Genomic DNA, 22,723 nt, shown 5'->3' on the forward strand with positions numbered 1-22,723 from the left:
ACTGTAAGTATATTTTGATACGTACTTTTGGACAAAAGTGTAAATACAGGACTTTTATTTGAGTATTTCTGCACTTTTCTATGACTTGAATCAGTTCTCTTGGTGCGTTCTGCCCCCACTGTAACAAACACTGTGTGTGACCATCAGTAGTAATAATTAAACATAAGGACTAGTAGCTACTGTTGTGATTAGCCTCTGCTAATACCCCCGCCTCAGAATGAGCTGGGATTGTCCCCCTCTGCATTAAATAAACCCCCCATGCTCCAGCCATTGTCTTACAGTAATCTGCTAATCACATCAGTGCAGCATCGCCGAGCTCCAGCTCATGCTTAGTAGATAAGAGCCAATCAGTTCTCCTGCCTGGCTGTTTTCAGGGTTCTGATGAGGGCAACTCATATGGACATGTTGTACTGTACGTGTGCTCAATCTAGCTAAAGCTTTATAAATGAACATTTCCTTCACTATATTATGTATTAGTATGTATTGTGTGCACCCTGTAAACACTGCAGCTTTAAAAAGGACCTCTCCTTGGGTTCAGCTCCAAAATGTGATGCATGACATACCAAAGAAAACCACTGACACAGAAGCAGCTGAAGTGCTTCCTCCTCTTTGATACACAACACCACATTTAAACTAACCTCCTAAAAAGTGCTTTCTATAACTCTGTAAACCGTGACTGCAGTTTGTTCTAGGATCCAACTGCTGTCATATGTGTAGAGTCACCATCTTCTCTATCTTAGCTTTATAATATAAAGTTGAACTTGTGTCTTACCCCAGGTTGTCCCCAGAGAGTTCCAGGAGCTCGATCTCATCCGGGCCCACCTCGTCCACCCCAGTGTTCCTCTGGGTCACCCCGCAGCATCCCATAACGGCCTGTCTCAGCTTCTAGTGCGAACACTGAGCACCATCTGCCCCACTGGGAGTGTGCCACGCTCAAACCAAAAGAGATAACAGCAAAACTCCAAAAGAGGATATTGAGTGAGTGCTGGTGATGAGGGGGGGGGGGGTGCTAAGCTCTAGTTCCCCCTTGTTGTCAGCATGTGGTTCATGTTTCCATAGAGAACCAAAAGGTGTCTGAGCTTTTGAAGAGGAATTCAAGTGTGTTTCGTTGCGTTGCCGCGTAGTAGCGGTTCCTTCCTTCCTGTCTGTCTGAGGGCTGAGCAGCTTCCCCCTTTTCTCAACCTGCTGACTCTTCAGCATTACAAATACAAACAAGTTGTAATGTCATCTAAAGCTTCCAGCCTCAGCATGTGGATGGAGCAAGCCTGTTGGGAAAGATGGGACCAGTCCTGCCTGTGTTTACACGCAGTGCTAAATATAATGATGAGTTATGATGAAACAGAGGTGAAGCGCTGCAGTCAAAACTAAACCGTCCCGTGTTGATCTCACTGGTTAGAGTTACAGTGAGACAGTGGGAGGGTTTGTACACAATCAGTCTGAGTGTCTTCTGTGAAGTAACGCAACCACTGGATATATGTTGTGCTTTGATGACCGTAAACAAGAAGATAAGAAGATACAAAGTGCTTTATTGATCCCAATTTGGGAAATGTTTGCGTTGCAGCAGCATAAAAACACCTTTTTCTTCTATTAGAAGACACACCTGTTCTTAAATTGGAATTGTAGGTGTTTAAAATGAAATAATACACAAAGCAACAATAACATGAACCCACTTAGCATTAATACATTATTTGTTGTCACATTTAAGTGTTTATTTCTCACAGACAAACAGCACCAGAAGTGTGGATCTTTTTTTAGATGTGGCCTTTTAGATCCCAGCTGTTTGCACACGATGCATCACAGTTCCTCTTTACTCGCACAAACTTAAATATCCTCTCTGGGCTGTCGTTCCTGTTTGTTCCCACTCACAGGAGATCCAGCATCAGGAGGGAATGGTGGTCCACGGACGGAGGGTCCTGGTGACGACAGCGTCACGACGATCCTCTTCTGCTGCTGATGCTCCCCGTCATCCAAAGTACATTTACTCGGCTTTAATTCGACCGGAGGCTTGGGGTTCTTATACTTAAGAGTCTGCCTGCTGTGTACATGTGGAGGTCCCTGAACCGAGGTGGAGGAGTGCTGGCCAGACTTGGCCCCCCCCCGTCCTTGAACACTGCCAGAGACATCATCAGGGGATGGAGAGGGGACCGTTGTGTCTTCTGTCCCTGACTCACATCTTCTGGGTTCAGTCTTTTTGGAGCTCTTCTGGAGGATCTCAGGATGTGTGTTGCTCTTGCTGCAGCCCAGCAGCGAATCAGGAGGAGCCACTATGGTGTAAAGCAGCACAAAGTCCCTCTGACTGGCCAGAGGGAGAATTCTCTGCTTGAGGCGACACTTGTTGAAGATCTCCAGAGTTAAATCTAGAGCGCGAGGAAGTGACAGCAGGTCAATACAAATGTTGGGTGATGTCTCACATGAGTAGAGTTACATGTGTGATAAAGGGAACTAAGACGTTGCCGTGCATGCAGTGAGATAATGAGAGCTTTTTGACATGTGGTTGTCGTGTTCAATGTAGTGTTTTGGTAATCATGTGGGCTCACCCAGTGTCTCCTCCACGGTGCTCGGTATCACCTCCTTCAGCACTTCACAGTTGGTGTGGAGAGCCGGGTTACAGTTCATCTCCAACAGCCACACCTATCATAATCACACAGAGACACAACATGTCCAAAAGCATGCAGATTAACACTTCTCAGATATTCAGCAAAGTCTCACCCACCTTGAAGTCCTCATCAACCATAAAGTCGCATCCAATTAAGTCAAAGAAGCCCAGTCTGCAGTCTAGTTTGGATTTGACTGCTAGGAAACACTGCATCATGATCTGCTGCATGCGCTCCTGATGCATTGAAGGGGAAACAGTCGGTCATATCACACTTCAAAGCGACATACCTGTAGCCCTTTTTCATTTATGATGTGCTATTGCATATACTGTATCGTAACAAAAACCAACATAGTATAGTATGTAGAAAATATGCAAAGAAACCGACCTATTATGTAGAAAAGATTCCCAAAGTAAATAGCATAGTTGGTGTAAAATGTGCAAAAGAAACAACGTATTATAGTATATAGAAATGTTCAGAAAAAAATACTAAGTATATTATTTCTAAAATATGAAAAAAGGGTATAGTCATGTTAGGTCTATGTCTAAAATATCATTAAATATATCAAAAATGCCATTGCTTTCTAAGTCAAAAAGACGTCACAGTGCATAGTGTGTACAGTATGCCAAAAAAAAAGTCAGAGTATATATATATATATATATACATATAAACTATGTGTATGTCTATATACTATTTCACTTGTGGGTGCAGTTTAGGGATACATATTGTACAATTTGTTATACTGTGGACAAACATTTAGTTCCATTGTATACATGATGTATCCTCGGACAGGAGTGAGATCATGCAAGCCCAAATGCAATCCCAATTAGCTGCAAGCACCAACAACCACCATTAAAATAGTAATTGGTCCCTTAGAGCTACAACACACACACACACACACACACACACACACACACACACACACACACACACACACACACACACACACACACACACACACACACACACACACACACACACACACACACACACACACACACACACACACACACACACACACACACACACACACACACACACACACACACACACTCACTGCAAAGGCGCCCATCACCCAGTCCCTGGGCAGACCCTTGGCAACCCGAAACCTGCCATTGACGTAGGTGTTGAAGCGCTCCATGGTCCAAACAGTGTCCTCCTTCAGCTGGCTGTACAAAGGGTTCTTCTTCTGCATGTACTGGAGACCGACAGCAGGGGGACCAGAGACACACCAAGCAGCAGTTAGCCACAGCTAATGCTAATGCTACCCAACCTCTCTAAAAGTATGTGTGGCATGAACAGCAAAGACTGGATGCAAATGTCTCTCAAGTGTTATCTTAAACGGTTATGTCCTTTTAATGTAAATATCCTCAAGGCAACATTAGTCCTTAAAAAGCTTTAACAGCACATGGGTGCTAAAAACAAGTTATTTAAGCCCAGTTATTGTCTTTATCCAATATTGGCATAGTGGTATATAATCAATACAAGTTGAGGCAACTTTATGTTAACTGTTATCTGCTTCAATGAGATTGGACCATCAGTGTGCGAGAAAGATAATTGTTGACCATGTTCTGAAGAGCAGGGTCCTAAATCAGACTGCTGAATCAGATACATGTGGAAGTCTATATGGAAGTCATAGACCATTGAAGAGTGTATACACGGGGGGATGTGATCACACCAAGCAAACCCTGGCCTACACTATGGGTACATGACTGTTTGAAGGCACACTTTGACCTTTGACCTGCCAGTTAACCTTGTATATGATTGGCACTTTGTCTCAGTATTGAGGTGTACCTGATTGGTCAGATGGGCAGAGAGGTTGTTGGAACTCGGGTCATAAAGGTCACAGGTCAGTCGCACGTATCCATGACGAAAGAAGACCACGTAGGGTGCGGTGCAGGCGATCAGAAGGTAAGAGCGCACATCAAACTTTTTCCCTTTTAGGAGCAGCGGCCTCTGGATGTAACTGAGGGCAAAATACAGTTGAGCTTAAAGAAACAGCACCATCAGTGATTCTATAGGAAAGGGAAATTAGTTTGGTCAATTAGAAGAGATGTTCTGTCTTATTGGAGACATTGAATGTGTCATCATATTTATTTTAGCGGCAGTATGTCCACCCACTGTTGGACAATGCGAGCCTGAGGCGGGCGCTGGAGCAGCTTCCTGTCGGCCTGGCTGTCCTCCGTGTGCTGCAGCTTCAGTCTGAAGGACGCCACGTCCTCCTGGCTCTTCAGCAGGAAGATGCCTTTCCCCTGGTTCAGGCCCGAGGGCTTACAGATCCACATGGGACCCTTGTTGTTGCTCACACCTGGTAGCAGTCAGAGAATCACATCATGTAGGTCCAAAAAACACATGACATAAACTGTATGAAAAACTGAGCGCTTTTCCAACACATTATGAGACTGTATTTTGTAATGATCTGCTGCATTATATTATAAGCAGCCGTAATCTAAATACATTTCCCACATTTTGTAATAAATGAAAACATACTGCAGTTGTTTTTGTAAAAAGCCATATATTATCCCTTTCTTTCATGAAACATAATATTCATGAAATAGCAAACTGGGTGTCTTTAATGATAAAAGAAAATAGCTATAGCAAAACAAATATTTCATGCCTTAGAAAACATTGACGCAAATACATTTTAAAAGATACAATGACTTTGGTAGATAAGTATATTGTTTTGTATTGACACAAACCTAAAAGCGTCACTGTATTCTTAAACCTGTGTGTGGATGAAGACAACCCATTTGAGTTGATATTACATACTATTACTATTATTATTATTATTATTATTATTATAACATATGGATTATTACATTTTCCTTTTTTTTTATTGTAACTCCCACATTTAGTAATAACTACTGCAATATGTTAAAATGTACGACAAAAGAAACGAAAATGTATTACATAATGAATTAACATTTATAAAATAATTGCGTTGAAGATGTTTATTATAAAATGCGATGCGATAACATAATGACATCATTAAAAGCGTAAAGAGGTGGATCACCTTGTCCAGTCATCAGATATGACATTACGTTGTGTTATGCCTTCACCGGTCTTTATGTTACTTTGACTATGGGCCAATCATGTGATCAGCCTATAAGATCATTATGCTGTATTGTTATCAATCAAACTATTCCACAGCATATTAATGAGTCAAATGGAATGAGTGGAACCTCACCATGTGGATGTGGCAGTGATAACGCTAATGTATGTCAGGGGCTGTTCTACTGTATAAGGAGGACTTCTACATACACTACCATGTGCAACACTTTTCGATGATGGAGTTTCCTTTCGTAGTGTTTTTTTATTCTCATAACTGCTCCTGTCTTCATTTCCACAGTTTCATTGGTCACCCAGAGATCTAAAGCAGCTGTCTGTGTCCTTCTCCTGTGTACTCAGTGATAACCATGTTTGTCATAACCGGCACACCCCTGATCCTAATGCTGTGTGTCTGTGTTGCTGCAGACAATACAGGACCCATCAGATGGTTTCATATCTAGAACTAGAAATGAAGGGGAAATGTTTTATAGTTGTAATACTAAATGCATCTTTTTGATCTCAGCAGCTTTACATCATCCTCCTGTCGAGCGTTTGTTCCTGTTTGTGTCTCAGCCCTGCCCTCTGCTGACTCATCTCTATGGCAACAGCATGTTCCCCTGGTGATTTAATCAGGGCCTTATGAGAGGTGAAGTGCATTATTTTCCGACATCCTCTTGATTAAACAATCACCAAGGCAACTGTTGTCTTAACACTGCCAAGCACAAACTATTGTCTTTCTTGTTGTTATGGGATGCATGACGGGCACACTTTGATTGATCATATTTGTAAGCTGAATAAACACAAATCCAGTGGAACCGGTGATGTGTTGTCGCTGCATCCGGGTGTAGAGCTGTACTAGAGGTGAGTGTAGATGTATGTTACCCTCCTGCTGGGCAAAGAAAGCCTCCCTCTCCTCCCTCACATCCATGCGGAAGGTAGTGGGAATAAACTCTTCCATTTGTAGCCTCCTGTGAAGTACGACAGAAGAAGAAGAAGAAGAAGATCAATGAACGGATGTGTGCCTTTAGCTGTTCGAAACTGATTGTGTCATATGATGAAAATGAAAACTGCCTGAGAAAGTTACTTAGATAAGCACACATGTCACTCTATGTCAGTAAACATAAATCTGTACACGTGTGGCATCTGTACTGTTGATGCAGATTGACTTTAAAATCCCGACATGATGTTCATGTTCAAGTGTGCAGAATGAATACTTTGACTTTTTGTACTTTAAGTTCATTTTGATACAATTACTTTTGTAATTTTAAAATCAGGACTTTTATTTGTAGTGGAGTATTTTAAGACCATAGTATTAGCACTTTTTTTAAGTAAAGGATCCGAGTACATCTTCCAACAATGCTAGGAGATATTATAAGAAATGCTTATTTCTATTGAAAAAGGTTGCAAAACATTTTAACAGTTTTCGATATTCAATAATTAGCCACTGAAATAGTTTATATAACTGACAAAAACAATGCTAAATACCAACTTGTGTGATTCAGAGGCCTGGTTTCTGGTATTTATTAAATATTGTCTGAGGCTGATATGTCTTTCAATCAGTATTTGCCGAGCCGGGCCTCTATTGAACCTCTCTGATGGCACCAGATTGTTGCTAAGAGATTTGTGACACAATCATAAATGCTGTTATATATGTCTGCTTTTATAAACACACAACCTGAGTCCTGCTCCGTGTTTGACTTTGCTGCTGACCCGCTCGTACTCCCGCAGGCTGCTGAGGAGGCCGATCTTAGTGGTGAGCACCTTGTTGTTGGGGATCTGGTACACCAACTGTTCACCTGGGAACCACACATGAGGAATTCATGTTTGTATTTCTGTGAATGGACAACAATGCATGTATTTTCTACTTAAAGCACATGTACGGAAGCCCTGAACTGAAAAAAAGGGGGAACAAATATGGTGATTAATTTAGGTGTGATCTAAAGTGTTTTCTCTGCTGTTTTTATTATTTTGGAATAGTGGAACAGTTTCAAAGGTAACTTATTTCAGTATAATAGTTGTGCGTGGTTGTAATACACATTTTAGCTGTAAGAGCACCACTAAACAGGACTACAAACTTAACTGGGCACGCACCAATAACTCATTTTGTTACTATTATAATATCTAAAATGTTTTTATTTAAAACACGGGGTAGTGGTGCACTGCAGGCTTGAGTGGCAGAAATTAGTGTTACAACACATTTAAATTAAATTGGATTAGATCAGAAAAACATTTCTTTGCAAAATCCTTTTTTCTTACTTAGCTTGGCTTACTTTTGTCATTCGTTACACAGATAAAATATTAAAAAATGTGTCCAGTTCCTAAATCGTGAACAAAAGGGGAGAAAAAATTAATCCTACATTTAAAAAAAGCATAAAACAGTTTTTTTTTCCTTTGCTTCTAAGTGCTTCCATAGAATTGAGAAAGATGAAACAACAAAAAGACAGATTTAGCATTTTTCCTTTCCTATTTTATGGCATTTTCGTAGGATTTACTTTGAGAAATCTTAGAGTCTCTAGTAAAATACAGCATTCATAAAATGTTCTGAGATATATATAGTTGGGCACCTTCTCTGAAGTTACTGTAGTTGACTTGTGATTTAGTCTCACACCACTTGAGTTTGAAATCCTCCCTCTGCTTGTTGTAAATCCTCTTCCATCCTCTGCTCTCACAGTAACGGCTCACTCTAAAAGAGAAGTCCCAAAGCACATCAATCACACAACAGTGCAGAGGTCAGGGGTCATACGTAAATCTAGGGTTAGACTAATAAGAGCCCAAAAACTAAATAAATAACAAGTGAAATATGTTTAAAGCAAATCCATCCAGATTCTTCTTGGTACCCCTTTATTTTATATTCCTCTACTTACATGTCAGCTCCGTTGGCTCCTCCGATGAAGTAGAAGGGCCCAGGCCCCCGGGGCTCCTCTACCTGCCGCTGCCTGTCCCTGTCTGGGTAGGAGCAGGTCGACATCTCCCTGGGGAGGGACCTCCGGCGGTGCCGCACCAGGTCCACACCTGATGCTTTTGCACACACAAACACAAAGAAATCAGGCATGGACACAGTCTAACACAAACACACCGGCTTTTTAAAAACAGGAAAATGTGTTGATGAACTATCTTCTTCATGCTGAATTAAACTATGGAAAGAATAGCAAAGCACATCCCTCAGTGAAGCCGCACTTTCCCACCTGGCCCACTATATGGATTTTCCTTGTTGAAAGTTATGTGGGAAAACTTCTTTCTCTTTTCTTGAGTCTGCGTCTCCTCCCTTTGGACATGTTCCAGTCCACTTCCTGATGCTACCTCCTGCATGTCCCTATGGTCATGTGACGAGGCCGGTTCTCCCCTTGGCTCCTCCTGCCTCAGGCTTCCTGCAGGCACCTTGTCCCCACAGGGAGCCTTCACTTCCTCCTTCTCTCCGTTTTCCCCTTGTGGCTTCTGCCGTTCTCTCCCCTCTGCCGGGCCTTCACTGCAGGACTTCACCCAGCACTCAGACAGGACCTCTGCTCGTGCAGATCTCTGGTGATGGCTGAACATTTTGCAACATTAGAGACCCTTTCTGTGGGGTGAAGTGATACTGTATGAGACCCCAAATGAGATGTTTGTTATTATTGCTTAGTTTTTTTGTTCAATACACTAACGATTTAGTGTAAGGGTCAAGATGAATAGATAACGTTTACTTCATCAACAGCAAGTGCTGTACATGTACAATGGTGTCCTGTTCGGGGTTCCCAACAAAACCCCGGACAGGCTCCAGTATGTCTCAAACTGTGCTGCTAGGGTACTCACGCACACAAAGCCGTGGCAGCACATCACTCCCACCCTCATCCACCTACCTACACTGGTTGCCGGTCAAGTCCTGCATATCCTACAAAGTCCTCCTCCTGACCTACAAGTCCCTCCATGCCCTTGCCCCCCAGTACCTATCGGACATCCTTCACCCACATGCCCCACCCCGGAACCTGCGGTTATTACTATTATTTTCATGCTTATATCGTTTCCCTTTGGATGGTGATATTTGTCTGTTGGTTGGTCTGTCCACCATTTTGGTTCAGACTGAATAGCTTTTCTATAGACACTTAATTATTATGAATTGTGAGCAGCTTTTATTCATTACATATAATAAACAAGTATAGCATAGCATAGCATAGCATAGCATAGCATAGCATAGCAGTAAAGCTGTCAGCCCATACAACTGTTTGGCTCATAAGAAACATACTTTGGCTACTGGCCAGACTGCCAGATAGCAGATATGATGATGTACAGTATGTATGATGTGATGCGTATGGTATTTATGGTATTCAGAGGGTTATTCCTAATTATTTTGTTGACCCATTGACTTTATGTCCTCCACCAGGAGTTCAAACGCTAATTTAGCCCTTTGATATTTGAATATCAGACAAAAATTAAAAATAAAAAAATCTCACAATCTAAGAGGCACATTACTAAGAAATGTGCACCGTCTTGTTATACCTTTCCATCACAACACACTGTACATTTACGGGCTCACCACAAACATGTATACATTTTCTTTGGTTTAATTGACATTTAATCTCCATGGGGTTGCTCACACCTGTAAGCAGGTTTAGACTTTAGGCCTTATAGTTCAAATGTATTATCATGTTTGGCAAGCCTGAAATGTGATAAATGCAAACAAACGAGTGTGAAGAAATAGAATAAGTATTTCATTAAATGTGGTGTTTTGTGTTAGAGGACAGGAGCTGAACCATGACATATAACATTTAGAATTAGAGGGGGTTTTACCTGTAGCTCCAGTGTCTCACACACAGGGACAGCCAGACTCCATGAAAACCCACTCAGCCTGTTCCTCTCCTGCCATGTGCGCTCAAGCGTGTACTCCAAAGGCAAGGCCGAGACCAACAGAAACCCACAGACTGAAGCACAGACACGACAGAGGTGAAATCACATAGTCTGTCAGCAGTTTAGCCCACAGAAATGAGTCGCAGTCTGCCGCACTGCAAGTAGGGAATTCTGGCTAGACTAAAGTAAACAATCACCGGTTACTCTGGTAATGGGACCCTTAGCAACAGTTGCCACTTGTCGATCCAACAACAGCAGCTCAAGACAAACTTCTCAAGATTATGTATCCCACACCTACCCCACCTCTTAGTTAAGCTTCATTCAATATTAAATGCCTGTTAGCCTTTGTTTTTTTAATCCTAAGGTAACATGAGAACAGACTGTCAATCAAAATGGATTTCCAGGGTATTATATCCTGACACTAAAGGTAAAATAATATTTTCTAAAGGCTCAGGGACATGTGTTCTGCAAAGTGACATACATTTCTAGGGCAGAAAAATGTAGCTTTTCATTTAGATAGTTGTGTTCCCAACAGTATAAGCAGTTATTCTTCTCATAGAAACAAGAAACATTCTGTCCTACTACGGATTTAGTAATGTAGTAGGAGAAACGCTAATTTAATATATAATAAGTGCAAAATATCAAGCTCAAAAGTTGAAGATGGGATGAATACTGCGTATTTCTTTCAACATGGAATGTTTTACAAGCCCACATGCCATCATTTCAGTCGATTAAAACACAATTTAGCACAATGACGTCAGACAGACAAGGCTTTGACGCACCAAGGCAAACACTTATTCGCTAAGAACACACAGTATCATAGAGCGCAAGATATGGAATTATTTACCATTCTTTCTGACTATATTAACTTAGGCATCAAGCTCTTAATTAAATAACGGAACATAAGATGCTATGCAAATGGAGATTTGTATTGTGTTGAAAAAGGCACTGGTGTAAGTCAGAAAGACTACCTTTGCTTTAGGACACAGCTAATGGGGATCCTATTATAAAATAAAATACTTTATTGTAAATTAACTTAACCACATCCAGCAAAATCATTGTTTAAATCATTATTTTTATATAGTAGACATTCACATCAATCGTGTTGTCTCGAGCCAAATCCAGTGACAGGTATGCAGCTGAGCAACATAGTATGTCTCCTCACATTCTAGAGGAAACACCCAGACCAAACCACGGTTGGGAATTATGCATAATCTCCTCTCTTCCTCTCAACAATCTGATAATTGACAGGGGCGGGTGCCTCTTAGACCCAGCATCCATGCAACCATATAATCACACATCCAGCAGGGGAACCAAGGGTGACGCATACACATACAGTAACACCTGTAGTTTAAGCAGCAACTCATGCCTAGATCTTATTTAGAGCAGGTTAGTCAAACTTTGCAGAGTTAAAACAGTCGAGATCTGAACTGAATCACGCTTTATGTGATACGGTAAAATGGTTCATGGATATATATAAAAAAAAAAAAAGTCGATAAATGCCGCATTCTAACTTTAACAAACTAAAAACAACAACAACTGAGTACAAAGTAGTCGTCACACATACCAGAATAATGAAACACATTTCACGCATGACTACATTTACAAGGCATTACAGAAAGTCATGTCAGTTTAGTTTTTTTTAAATGGCAGCCATTACAGAGAGCTGCTTGGCAGTGATGCGAGCCCAGCCGCATCACCCCAGCTATTAGAAGCGGGCCTCCAATGTTCCTGTTTAACAGAGCTTTGTGTGGAGCCAGTGTCAGCCACACCTTGGTAAAGAGCCGCCATCTGATAGACACACTGTGCACAGTGCTGCGTAAGTGGACAAAGAGAACAGGCTTGTTTTACAGCCCTGGCAACCTCACGGTTCACCATCTGCCAAGAGGCTGCATACATGTGTGTGGAGTGTGTGCATAACATTTTCAGGATCTAAATGTTAACTAATAACTATTTTCATTTGATCTTTGATTGTCTTTTTGACAGTGTGGCCACATTGGGATGCTTGATGGGTTACTTTACTTTAGTTTTCTTTGAGTTTCTGCTGTTGGTGCTCTTCCCATTATCTATTCGTCCACGGCATCTACTCCTCATCATGCTGACAGGCCGGGCCAACCAAACACACATAACACAGACCACATTACCAGAGACAATGACAAGACCCTTTTTGAGCATTTTCACAAATAGTAATGTGTTTTATAAAATATGAAACTAATGAAATGAATATATATCATTAGACCAGAAGTAGGTGTGCTCTGTCTCAGGGCGGTGACACCATAAAGCGTTTGTCTTTGGAGACTCGCCCATTCCCATGTCATCTCAACTGACTCCTGCACCAGGAAGTGCTCAGCAATTACAGGGATGCAGCCTGCAGCAATGGTGTCCCGACACAATCCATTATTTGGAGAGAATCTCCTTGGAAAGGTGTTATAGTGCAGGGAATGGAGTTACGTTTCGATGTAAAGAAAGGCGCGTCTCTGTCTCCCGCTTTTCATGATTTCCTTACAGAATGACACCGGAAAGCAGGGGGGGCGGTGGAAGAGGGGGGAGGAAGCGTTTTGTTCCCAGGGTCTGTATTCATTCATTCCCACTGGTGACAACTGCAAGATTGGGACACAAAGACATCACATTTCACTAGGAACATTTCATATGGAAACATGTTGTGCAGATGTTTGTACTAAGATAGTAGTTTTCAGCTAAATATGTGAATAAAATAAATTCAATAAATGTTGCCTTATGTCTGTTAGTTAGGCATACATTATGACTATACCTCTATAATAAGGTCTCTAGATCAATAAATAGCAGGAAAATATGTGTGTTATTGATTTTAAAAGATGCAGTTTATCAGATATAAATAATGTAAATGTATCACTTATATAGCTCTAAAAAGATCATTCATGTTCTCTATGCAAATGTGTTATTTTACACCATCATTTAAAGTGATGAAGGTGGGAAATGCTGCCTGCCTGTATCCCACCCAGCTGAGCCTCTGTGGTCCCTCCAAATGCAGAGAAACATGTACCTGATGCCAAACCTCTCACAGAACGGCATCTAGTGTGCTGGTAACACCCTCTAGTATCGCCTGACTTTCCAACTCCACGCAGGTGTGTACAGTAAGGTCATAATATCTCTGTTTCTTCTGTGAGAACATAAACAACACAAATGAACCACATTATGACAACTTATGAACTAGCCTGCTTATTTCTTGTCCATTGTGTAGGAATGACTAAATAACTATTACTAGAAATGGAATATACTATAACTTGGTTTTTATAATGAAATAATCTCCTTAAACTAAGAATCCTGTTTTTGTTAGCTTAGAGTAATTATTTCATATTTACAAAGTCCACTATATTGCAATGCCATGTTTCTACAGTATATACAGTATAGCCCAGATCAACTCTTTGACATTACCTGGAGACCACTATCGGTTCTCTACACGCTTGGAAAGGGAGGAAAGAGGCCCATTCAGTTGATGGCAATGTACAATCCTACACTGGAACTCTCATTTCAATTTTAAATAGAAATGTTCCTCTTACATAATGCCACATCACTTTTTATGAGAATAGGGCAAGTGGGTTGAGTGTGTTTGAACATTTTGGTTGAGATTGAGGCTCTTATGTGAATCTAAGCATTACAGTGCTCAAGTGTTTTGGAAGTATTGGTGTTTCTCATGTATATGCAATACATACAATGGTGCTTTTAGTGTGGAAAGAGCATTTACTTTAGTGTGGCCCCCATCTGGTCATAAATAGGGGGAATGAAGAAAATGCAGTAAAAATAAAACTTCAATGTGGCGATACTTTGCCCTAACTTATAATCTGTACAGTGCATCAGCACACTTGCAGGTAAGTCACAGCTGTTTGCCTCTGTTGTGCTCCTGTTCCTCTACAGTAGCAAGCACAGCTAGGTGAAGCTAGCTTCGTCACCCAGAGCCGGCTGCAGTAAAGGAATCTGGTCTGACTGCAACAAGCATGCACAGACCAGCGCAGGAATCCTCTATGCTCATGCCTCTTCTAACTGTACAGTAGAGTGTTTTTATATTACTGTCATGTATAAACGTTTGTTTCTTTGCTGCAAGAAACCACATGCATCTAAAAGTAACCCTGAGAACCAACCAAGGCTGGAGAAATTACTATTTGGTGACAATATTTATGATATACGACAATTTCAGGACATATGTTAGTTCAGTTTTTTGTTTTATTAAGCAACAGTTACATTGGATCTTAACCGCAATGGCTGCACTATGCCTTATCTAATGTTAGTTAAATACTCCAGTCAACTAAAACGACTAGTCTGTGTAACACTACTAAACAATGTGGATTTCTTAAAAGCTTTTTTTAAATCATAGATTATATGAATTCATGTACTTTAGACACATTCAGATTGTTTTATTGTGATTAAGTGTGTTTTTTACTCACCTATGAATATTTTTATGGCAGCAATTCACATCTCTTTTGGTACAAAATTATGAACTGTAGTCCCTCCCACATGCTGTTGTTGCAAACATTCAAGATGGCTGTTCACCTTTTGTTTGTTGACAATAACACATATCTGTTGCTGATACGGGTCAAAGAGAGAAACTGTCAAACTGAAAACAGGTCTGCACAGTTTTCTTGCCTGACAAAAAAGGAGGTAAATGATAGTCCACGGTTTAGTTATAGGCCTTTTCAAAGCTGACTTTTCAACTTGTCATTGAAGGAAATGCACAGGTGTTGCTATTCAGGTGTCCCAGGGAGACATGCCGCTGTGACAGTGAGCCAGGTTTTTAAATAACAAGACTCTAAAACTACATTCAGCTAAAAAGAAATAATCAAATGTGTTTTCAAAGTGTCAAACTATATATGTTATAAAGCTTTTTTTTAAATCTTTTTTTATTCGTTGGGAGGCTGAACACACTTTTGAACACCAGCAATATACTGACCCACGGGCAATATATCATGTCAGTTCCAATTACACGTTTTTCAAACACACATTTTCTTAGAATCATCTTTCTTAACATAGTTTAAAATGTGCGCATTTGTTTTGTTGACTTATTGATAGCTTGCTAGCATGAAAGAATGCTAACTTTGATAAGTCTAAAGAACAGGTTTTACTGAACATATTCCCTATAAAGGCCAACTAACATACAAAAGAAAAAAACTGGGATATAACATTTCTGCCTCTGACAAACTGTTTCTTTGTGGAACAGCATGTGAACTACCCCTGCATGGGAGATCAATGAGGCCTGGGGCCCGTTATGCTAAAACAGCTAAATGCTTTTTCTGTTTGTGTTCCAACTGATAAAATCAGAGCTGCGTTTAACCAGTCAACTGAAGCACTGAGCCAACAGGCCTAATTAAACACCATAGCTATGCTATTGTCTTTGTTGGCTAAAAAAAGGATAAAAACCTTCCCCCGTCAGTCTGCTAATGTAGGCAACGACCATGTAGAAGAAGCGTATGGATTTCAGTGGCCAAAAGCAGCCTACTGTACTGTTGGTCGCCCATTGACCTGGCAGAGAAAACACGCCTTGTGCTTCTCGGTTTATCAAGCTAGCCTACTGTGTGCTGCCATAGACGGAGACACAATGAGGGCTTAGCTGATGGGGGGACCTCATGGGTAAATTGAGGCATTTAAAAAGAAGCTCTGTTCAGCAGTAACCTGATCCACACCTGACTGAGGCTCGGCATTCCGGTCTGTCCGAGAGAAGAGTTCACAATCACTAGAGAAACTGCTACGAAGAAAAATCACATGGGAAACAGGAACAAAATGTATTTCTCTTCAAAACCGATTCTGAAAATGTGTTTATTATAAAGAGAACAAAAATGGACAAGAGAAGTATTTCAAATTGCACACCATTTTATTGAATCTTTTACGTTTCATAAAATCACATCACATTAAACACATTATGTACAGAGTGTGTCATGTTTAATGAAGTCCCAACAAACGGTGGGCATTGTACCTGGAGACAAGCCAAGTTCCCAGAAGGAATTTGGTTATTGGGGTAAGAGGAAGAAAGCAGATCTTTCAAAAGATAAAAGTCACAGCATTTTCTATAACACTTTCCTTTCACAAGGCATTCACATTAACATTCCTGACAGAAACGCATTCACGGCGCAGCGTTCATCGAGAAAGCCTATCGTGGGGAAATCGCCGATCGCTGCTCAGTGGAGAAACTTTGACTCATGTCACGTGGAAGAAACCCCGTCAAATTAATCAATCTTCCAGTGCAAGGATCATAGTTCCATAGTCATCATCATTCAGCCCCATCTGCCATGGCTATACATATGTTGATGTGCCTCCCTTGACTGCCCTTTGTCAATACAAAGAATGTCAGAAGCGCAAGAGAGAGGGGGAAGTAAGAGAGCAGAAGGTAATGCCATTTAATGGACGGCATTACCAGACAGTATTAGACACCAATAATTACATCTAACCATGTCTGGTAAGACGCCTATCAACAGGCTGGAAGGATGACCTCTGAGCTTTCACCTGTGCAAAGAGGAAGAAGAGAGCCGGAGGGAACAGAGCAGTTTAGCAGAGACAGACTGAAATGAGCAGTTCCTCTTTTGTTGCAACCACAGCTTCTGTTCACGCTCATTCATTCGAGCATTTAAAAGCATGCGGAGAAAGAATAAAGCTATGAGTGAACACACCAAGCAAAGTAAGCATGGTAGATGTATATGTGACGCCAACATAGCATAAAGGGATAACTGTAGGAGAGGAAGTAAAACCTATGTAATGTTTCTGTGGCTTGGATAATGAAGCTAGGTGGGCAAATAAAGGTGCGGCTCAATATTTGCGGGGTAATTCTCCCTCCTTAAACACACACTAGGTCTCTGCTCGCTCCATGCCTATTATTTGCCTTTTTCTCAAGTCTGTTTGAGGGCTTTACCCATTAAGTTCACATTGTAGTCAAGAAATTGGAGAACATTTTTCTAATTAGTTTGAAATCAAAAGGATTCCCAGGAATCACTTTAAGTTTTAAACACTACCTACCGTCTGTTTTTGTTTTACTTAAAACACTAAGGTTTCATTTAATTGTCTTTTGTAGATAAAAGCAGGGAGGAGGCCACCTGTAGCTTTTACCAGTTAAGTACTCTCAGGTGAGTTCATGTGTCGGTTTCAGGATGTGCCACGCAGGTAATGCTAGTCGGACCAATCACTGCCATACAACACAAAGGCCTACGCTGTTCAGGGGAGGGAACAAGGAAACAGGGCCCTGCAGGACCGGTGGAACCATCAACCAACTGCTATTCGTTAACGTGGGTGGGGTGAGGCTGCCATAAAAGTTTTTTTTTTGGATAGGGAAGTAAGAAGTGAAAAAAAAGAAGAAAAAAACATAAAAGCTGACCTTTGGGACCATTACTGCATAACATATCTCTTTGTCATTTCTTCTAGAACAATACCAAACAGTTTTTTCAGAATAAAAGACCTAGATATAAAAGTTAGTGGATGAGCACAAACTCATGCCCTTTCTGTCAACAATGGGCATCATCAAGACAACAAAAGAAAGCTAACCTCCTTTTGGATTTGACTTCAGAGCAAGGGAAATACTTTTTAGTCATGCCAGCGCAGAATACAGAGCCAGCCTTTCTTATCAAGTGTACCTTTCAATGGCAACATCTAAGGAGTCCTACACATGAGTCATGTACATTTTTGGTATTCGATAAGCAACTTTCGCCGGAGACCAAAGAGTCACCCAGGAAACATCGTTACCAGACAGTGTTAGAACCACATAAGTACAATCCAGCACTGTAAGGTAAGATGGATCCTGAGAGCCATTTCTGCTGCTGCTCGAGTATAGAAGCCCATCCAGGGCCCGGACCTGGAGCACATTGCTGCCAACGCTGCTTCAGCGGCTTGACTGGTTGAAGTCTGCAGATGACTATCATCATCATTACCAGGCAGTATTAGAGAGAGTGATGAGTATCCAATGCTGCCTCGTAAGATGGAGATAATCACCCAAACATCTACACTCATACAAAGGAATGAGTTATCACTGCCAGGTTAATAAGTGAATGATGACTCGCATGCTTTTGTCCAATCGAAAAAAGGGGAACTCTACCTTTAATGAAATAAGTATTTGACATAAAATATAGCTTAAAATAGCTAGCTAAGTTAGTGTTAGGGTTCCTTTTGTAGCCCAACATTAGCATTGTAAATAGGTCTTAGGAAGACCATATTTGGAGATAACCTCTCAATAGTATAATCACTGAGCCCTTGTTGTGGTTGAGGTTTTCAGCTTAAACTCACTGTCACAGAAGACTGGGCCACAGTGGCTGTTAATGATTGCCCAAACCTGTTCCGACTAGTCTAAATCTATGGCACAGCAAGGCCTGCTTTTCACACAATACATGGCAGGTACTAATTTCAACCACTGCATTCACTTAAAAATGTCTCTGAGTAAAAAACACGTCAGCCCCTGGGAGTTATTTCTGTATCATAACTCCGCAGATGAGTAATTGTGTTGCAACATTCTCTTCTGTCTATAAGAAAGCGGTGTTGTCAATTCTGTTTCAACAGATGTTTTATGGAAGAGCCCATTTTTCTTTTTGCTGTTTTCCTTTGGTCGACCTCTTGTCTTTGTGTTTGCTGAATGATGAAAGGCTGATGGAATGCTGCTCAGCTCGACCTGAGCCGGCGCTGTGTGTGCAGAAGGTCACTGCAACAGCCCTCACTAACTGAATAACGTGGATCATTCACAGGTACACCGCGTGAAATACTCACACCCAAAACTGCCATCTTGAAGCGCAATAATATTCTCTAAATTAAGCTTTGAGCACTTTATATTTTGTCAAAATACCATTTACTTCATCGAAGGCAGGTTGGTTAACAATAGAGTTCCCCCTTTTCCTTCCATCAAAGATTAGAAATACAAATATTTCTATTTTTCAAATCTTTTACAACAGACAAGGCATTATTGTGGTCATTAAGAAAGAACAGGTTACCAGTCATCCTGCAAGCAATGCAAAAGTAGAGCACATGAGAGAGGGAGAGAGAGGGGGAGGGCGAGGGAGAGAGAAAGAAAAGTGAGTATAAGGGAGGGAAAAGTTCAGGGATAGAAGTTGGAGAAGGAAAACGGAGAATGCACCTGTAACCTTACCGTCATGAAAGGTACCCCAAGGAAAGAATGTAACAAAACCAAAGGAAAGTGAGCACGTTTGGAGGGAGGTGGAGGGCCTGAAAAAGAAAGAGAAAAAAAAAAAGATCTTGAATTTCCACCCCGCTGCCTGAGAACGCTCCGTCTTCCTCCTGGTCAGTCAGGCCCCCGTGAAATGAGAAAGCCAAGCAGACATGCTCTCCCAGACTCTATTTAGTTAATGATCAGCATTATAAACCAGTGCTGCAGGCCCTCTGAGGAAGAAAAGAGGGACAGAGAGAGAAAGAAAGAGTGAAAAAAGATTAGCCCAGGAAGTAACAATACCTGATCGAAGCATGTTCCTCACTAAATATCTAACCGTCCAACAAACTCGTCTAAATGTAACCTCTTCTTCTGTTCCTCATGGTTAAAAAAGTTCCCATTGTTGTACACGGTGCTCGTGCGGTGGGAGGTTTAACGGCTGCCAACACTTTTTGCCTGTGGAAGTGAGGCGTGATCAGGTAACTCTGCCCTCTGCGCTGGAATGTGACTCCACTGTGAAGTCAACAACCTGATAGGTAAACTGGCCTGGCCCTTAATCAATAGTTGCCGTCTTTGTGAGGAAACAATGGCAGGGAAACCTAAAACCTTATTTAACTGCTGACCTTATCTCCACACCACACGATTGGGCCTTCATACTACGGAGGGGCGGCCTGTAAAGGGTAATATTTAGGCAATCACACTGCTTATCATCCATGTGCTAGACTACTTGCTTCCGTTTCCAAATCTATACTTAGTGATTTACATTTAAAAGCCAGTGGCTCCTCCCCTTTGCTCAGTGTCCTATCACCTTTCTGTTTTGAATATTTCAAATAAGGAACAAAAATATTCAAATTAGGAAAAGTGGTTTGGACTTTACATTTTTCTTTTGTTAACATGTTTTAATTTAAGCTACCTAAGAATTGTCCCTATACTGGAAGGTGACTTAACATGTTAATATAAGTCTAAAAAGAAATAGAAAAGTTAAATCTGTAAAAAATGCAGTTCAAATCCTTATTCCCTGAGTCATTTCCCTGAAGGCAACTAATGTAACCTTATATCTGTAAAGTAAAAACAAATGAAGAAATGGTTATATTTAATAAATATGATTAACCTTTAAAAAGTTATATCTTGAAATATATTACTCTAATCTGAGTTATTTAATGTAAAAGGTAAGCAGCATCTTTAAGAAGTTAGTATAGCATTACCTTTTTAAAATGGCCCTGTCCCATAATGCAGTGTCATTCACCCTATCAGCTCAATCAAACAGCAGCTTTAACCTAACCTCTCACCCCACGAGGTGATAATGCCTGCGGCCTCTTTTTACTTGAAGCTCTTGACTCAAAGAAGAGCAAACCGCACAAAATCCATCCACCTTTTTGTATGGCCCCCAAATCTTTAAATCTCACTTTCTGTTGAAATTCTACTCTGTACTTCCCGCCCTGCTGCCAAACACTAGCAGTGCAACTCACGTGACTAGCTGCTATTCAGGGATATGAAAGAAATGAACAAATGTGCCGCTTTCCACCAATCACAACCCTCCACCTCGCTCTGCAGTCACCGCTGTACAGTACACTATACATGGTCGACATTTTCCCTCCATTTTCCCTTCTTTTTCCCAGACTGCAACAGTCCTCGTTGTTTAAAGAACCACGAAAGGTGCTCAGATGACCTAATAATGTATTCCTACTATCTACATTATCTGCTCTGAAAAACGCTGCTGCCTGTCCGAACCGAACCGAACCTCAGGGGCAGTGAAAACGGATGAGCAGACATTTTACGTCCGACGCACATCCACTTCATAACAGACTTCCCCTTTGTTTTTCAAAAGCTTACGAAACACGCATTATTCTATCAAATATCTACCTCAGAAAGTCAAAAAAAGAAAGCAGTAACATATTACCGCAGCTGGAATGCTCGAGAGAGCATCTTATAAGATTAACCCGAGGCTTCACAGTTCAACAGGTTGTAGAGAAAAGTTGCCAAATTAGTTCTCAACACTTAACAATACTGATTGTTAAAGTAGTATGGTGTTACTATTAGACTAATAATTGGTAAAGTGGTTTCATACCGTTGTTGTCTCCTCGTAAAGCACATTCAAACGCGCTAAAAGCAGGAGCCATCCACTGTCTTCATATCCTTTGACAAGTCTGGCAGTTTGCCTTTACCTGCCCCAACTGGTCTATCCAGTTTAGGAATGAGCGTCTGCTTCTATTGTTTCCTCTTCTTTCTCTCACGTTAAAAGGAGCTGGAACTTGATACACGTTATTTTATGCTTCCCATCGAAACTACCTAGACCCTCCTGTTTCAGCAAACAATCGGCGAGGGCTTCGTACGATGACCTAATTTGTTTGCCGCACATTTCCTGATCTTGAACAAATGTCCGTAAAAGTTTTTAACCCTACCTTGGCTGAGCAACAGGTCGTGCTCAAGTCTTAAAGATGGAGACCGGAGACAAAGAAGGGATCACGTTTGTGAGTTTACCCAGCCTGTCCCAGGTGTGGTCACCGAGCCAGAAAGCCAAGACAAGAGGCATCATTGTATGAGGGCTCTTGACGCCCCGTTGGCTAGTCTTCCTCTTTCCTGCTCCCGCTGAAGGACAGTCGACCTCTGGAGTGGCGGTTAGGAAGAAAAAAGAGTCGTCCCTTTCAGGTAGATGCAGTCGTGGAATCGGAGGAAGGGCCAAACCCCGGAACAAAACCAACCAGTTTGAAACGCGTCAGTGCTCTTCCTGCTGCCCGAGTAGAACTTGTTTTTTTCCAGGAGCTCTGGTCTTCGGTGTTCGACGGTTAAGCTCCTCAGAAGACAGTGACTGAATGTGTAAAGGGCTTGGTTTACATGTAGTCTAACCCCCCCCCCTCCCCTTCTCCCCCACAGGTGTAATTTTCACATTGCAGCCAATCTCCTTAGCCTCTGGCGCTCACAGGTGTGTCCCCCGCGCTGCCTCTAGCCAATGGTGGTTGAGTTCAAACCCCCCCTCGACCCTCCTACCCGCCGATTCCCCCCGACGCTCACCTCCGCCCTCCCCATCGGCCCCCAGGTACCTTGTTGTGTGTGTGCTTTTTATATGATGTCAGCTCAGGCTTCTGTGGGAACAGCCTCCTCTGTTCCTATTACAACACAGACAACAACTAAAGCACCATCATCCTCAACGGTCGAAACA

The 22,723-nt window shown here is 41.5% G+C and overlaps 2 protein-coding genes across 6 annotated transcripts in view; both read right to left on the reverse strand.

Moving 5' to 3' along the window:
• Positions 1-1,140, reverse strand: part of LOC117449782 (probable pleckstrin homology domain-containing family N member 1) — a 38,111-nt gene extending 36,971 nt beyond the window's left edge. The window contains exon 1 of the mRNA XM_034087661.2: positions 773-1,140. Within this exon, the coding sequence (XP_033943552.1) occupies positions 773-867 (95 nt within the window). The 5' untranslated portion in view covers positions 868-1,140. The remainder of the gene's footprint in view (positions 1-772) is intronic.
• Positions 1,141-1,528: 388 nt separating this feature from the next.
• ttll10 (tubulin tyrosine ligase-like family, member 10) overlaps positions 1,529-22,723 on the reverse strand; it is a 36,490-nt gene continuing 15,295 nt past the window's right edge. Inside the window, exons 1-12 of one of the 5 annotated variants that reach the window (XM_034086184.2) lie at positions 10,404-10,671; positions 8,828-9,198; positions 8,507-8,654; positions 8,207-8,325; positions 7,318-7,438; positions 6,525-6,610; positions 4,716-4,902; positions 4,389-4,560; positions 3,652-3,792; positions 2,714-2,830; positions 2,538-2,631; positions 1,529-2,357 (exon numbers count right to left, since the gene is read on the reverse strand). In XM_034086184.2, the coding sequence (XP_033942075.1) occupies positions 1,822-2,357; positions 2,538-2,631; positions 2,714-2,830; positions 3,652-3,792; positions 4,389-4,560; positions 4,716-4,902; positions 6,525-6,610; positions 7,318-7,438; positions 8,207-8,325; positions 8,507-8,654; positions 8,828-9,176 (2,070 nt within the window). In that variant the 5' untranslated portion in view covers positions 9,177-9,198; positions 10,404-10,671 and the 3' untranslated portion in view covers positions 1,529-1,821. Of the gene's footprint in view, positions 2,358-2,537; positions 2,632-2,713; positions 2,831-3,651; positions 3,793-4,388; positions 4,561-4,715; positions 4,903-6,524; positions 6,611-7,317; positions 7,439-8,206; positions 8,326-8,506; positions 8,661-8,827; positions 9,199-10,403; positions 10,672-22,723 lie in introns of those variants that run through there. The other 4 variants (XM_034086183.2, XM_034086187.2, XM_034086186.2 and 1 more) reach the window with 4 other exon arrangements.

This window comes from Pseudochaenichthys georgianus, chromosome 7, assembly GCF_902827115.2.
Source record: "Pseudochaenichthys georgianus chromosome 7, fPseGeo1.2, whole genome shotgun sequence".
Taxonomy (NCBI): domain Eukaryota; kingdom Metazoa; phylum Chordata; class Actinopteri; order Perciformes; family Channichthyidae; genus Pseudochaenichthys; species Pseudochaenichthys georgianus.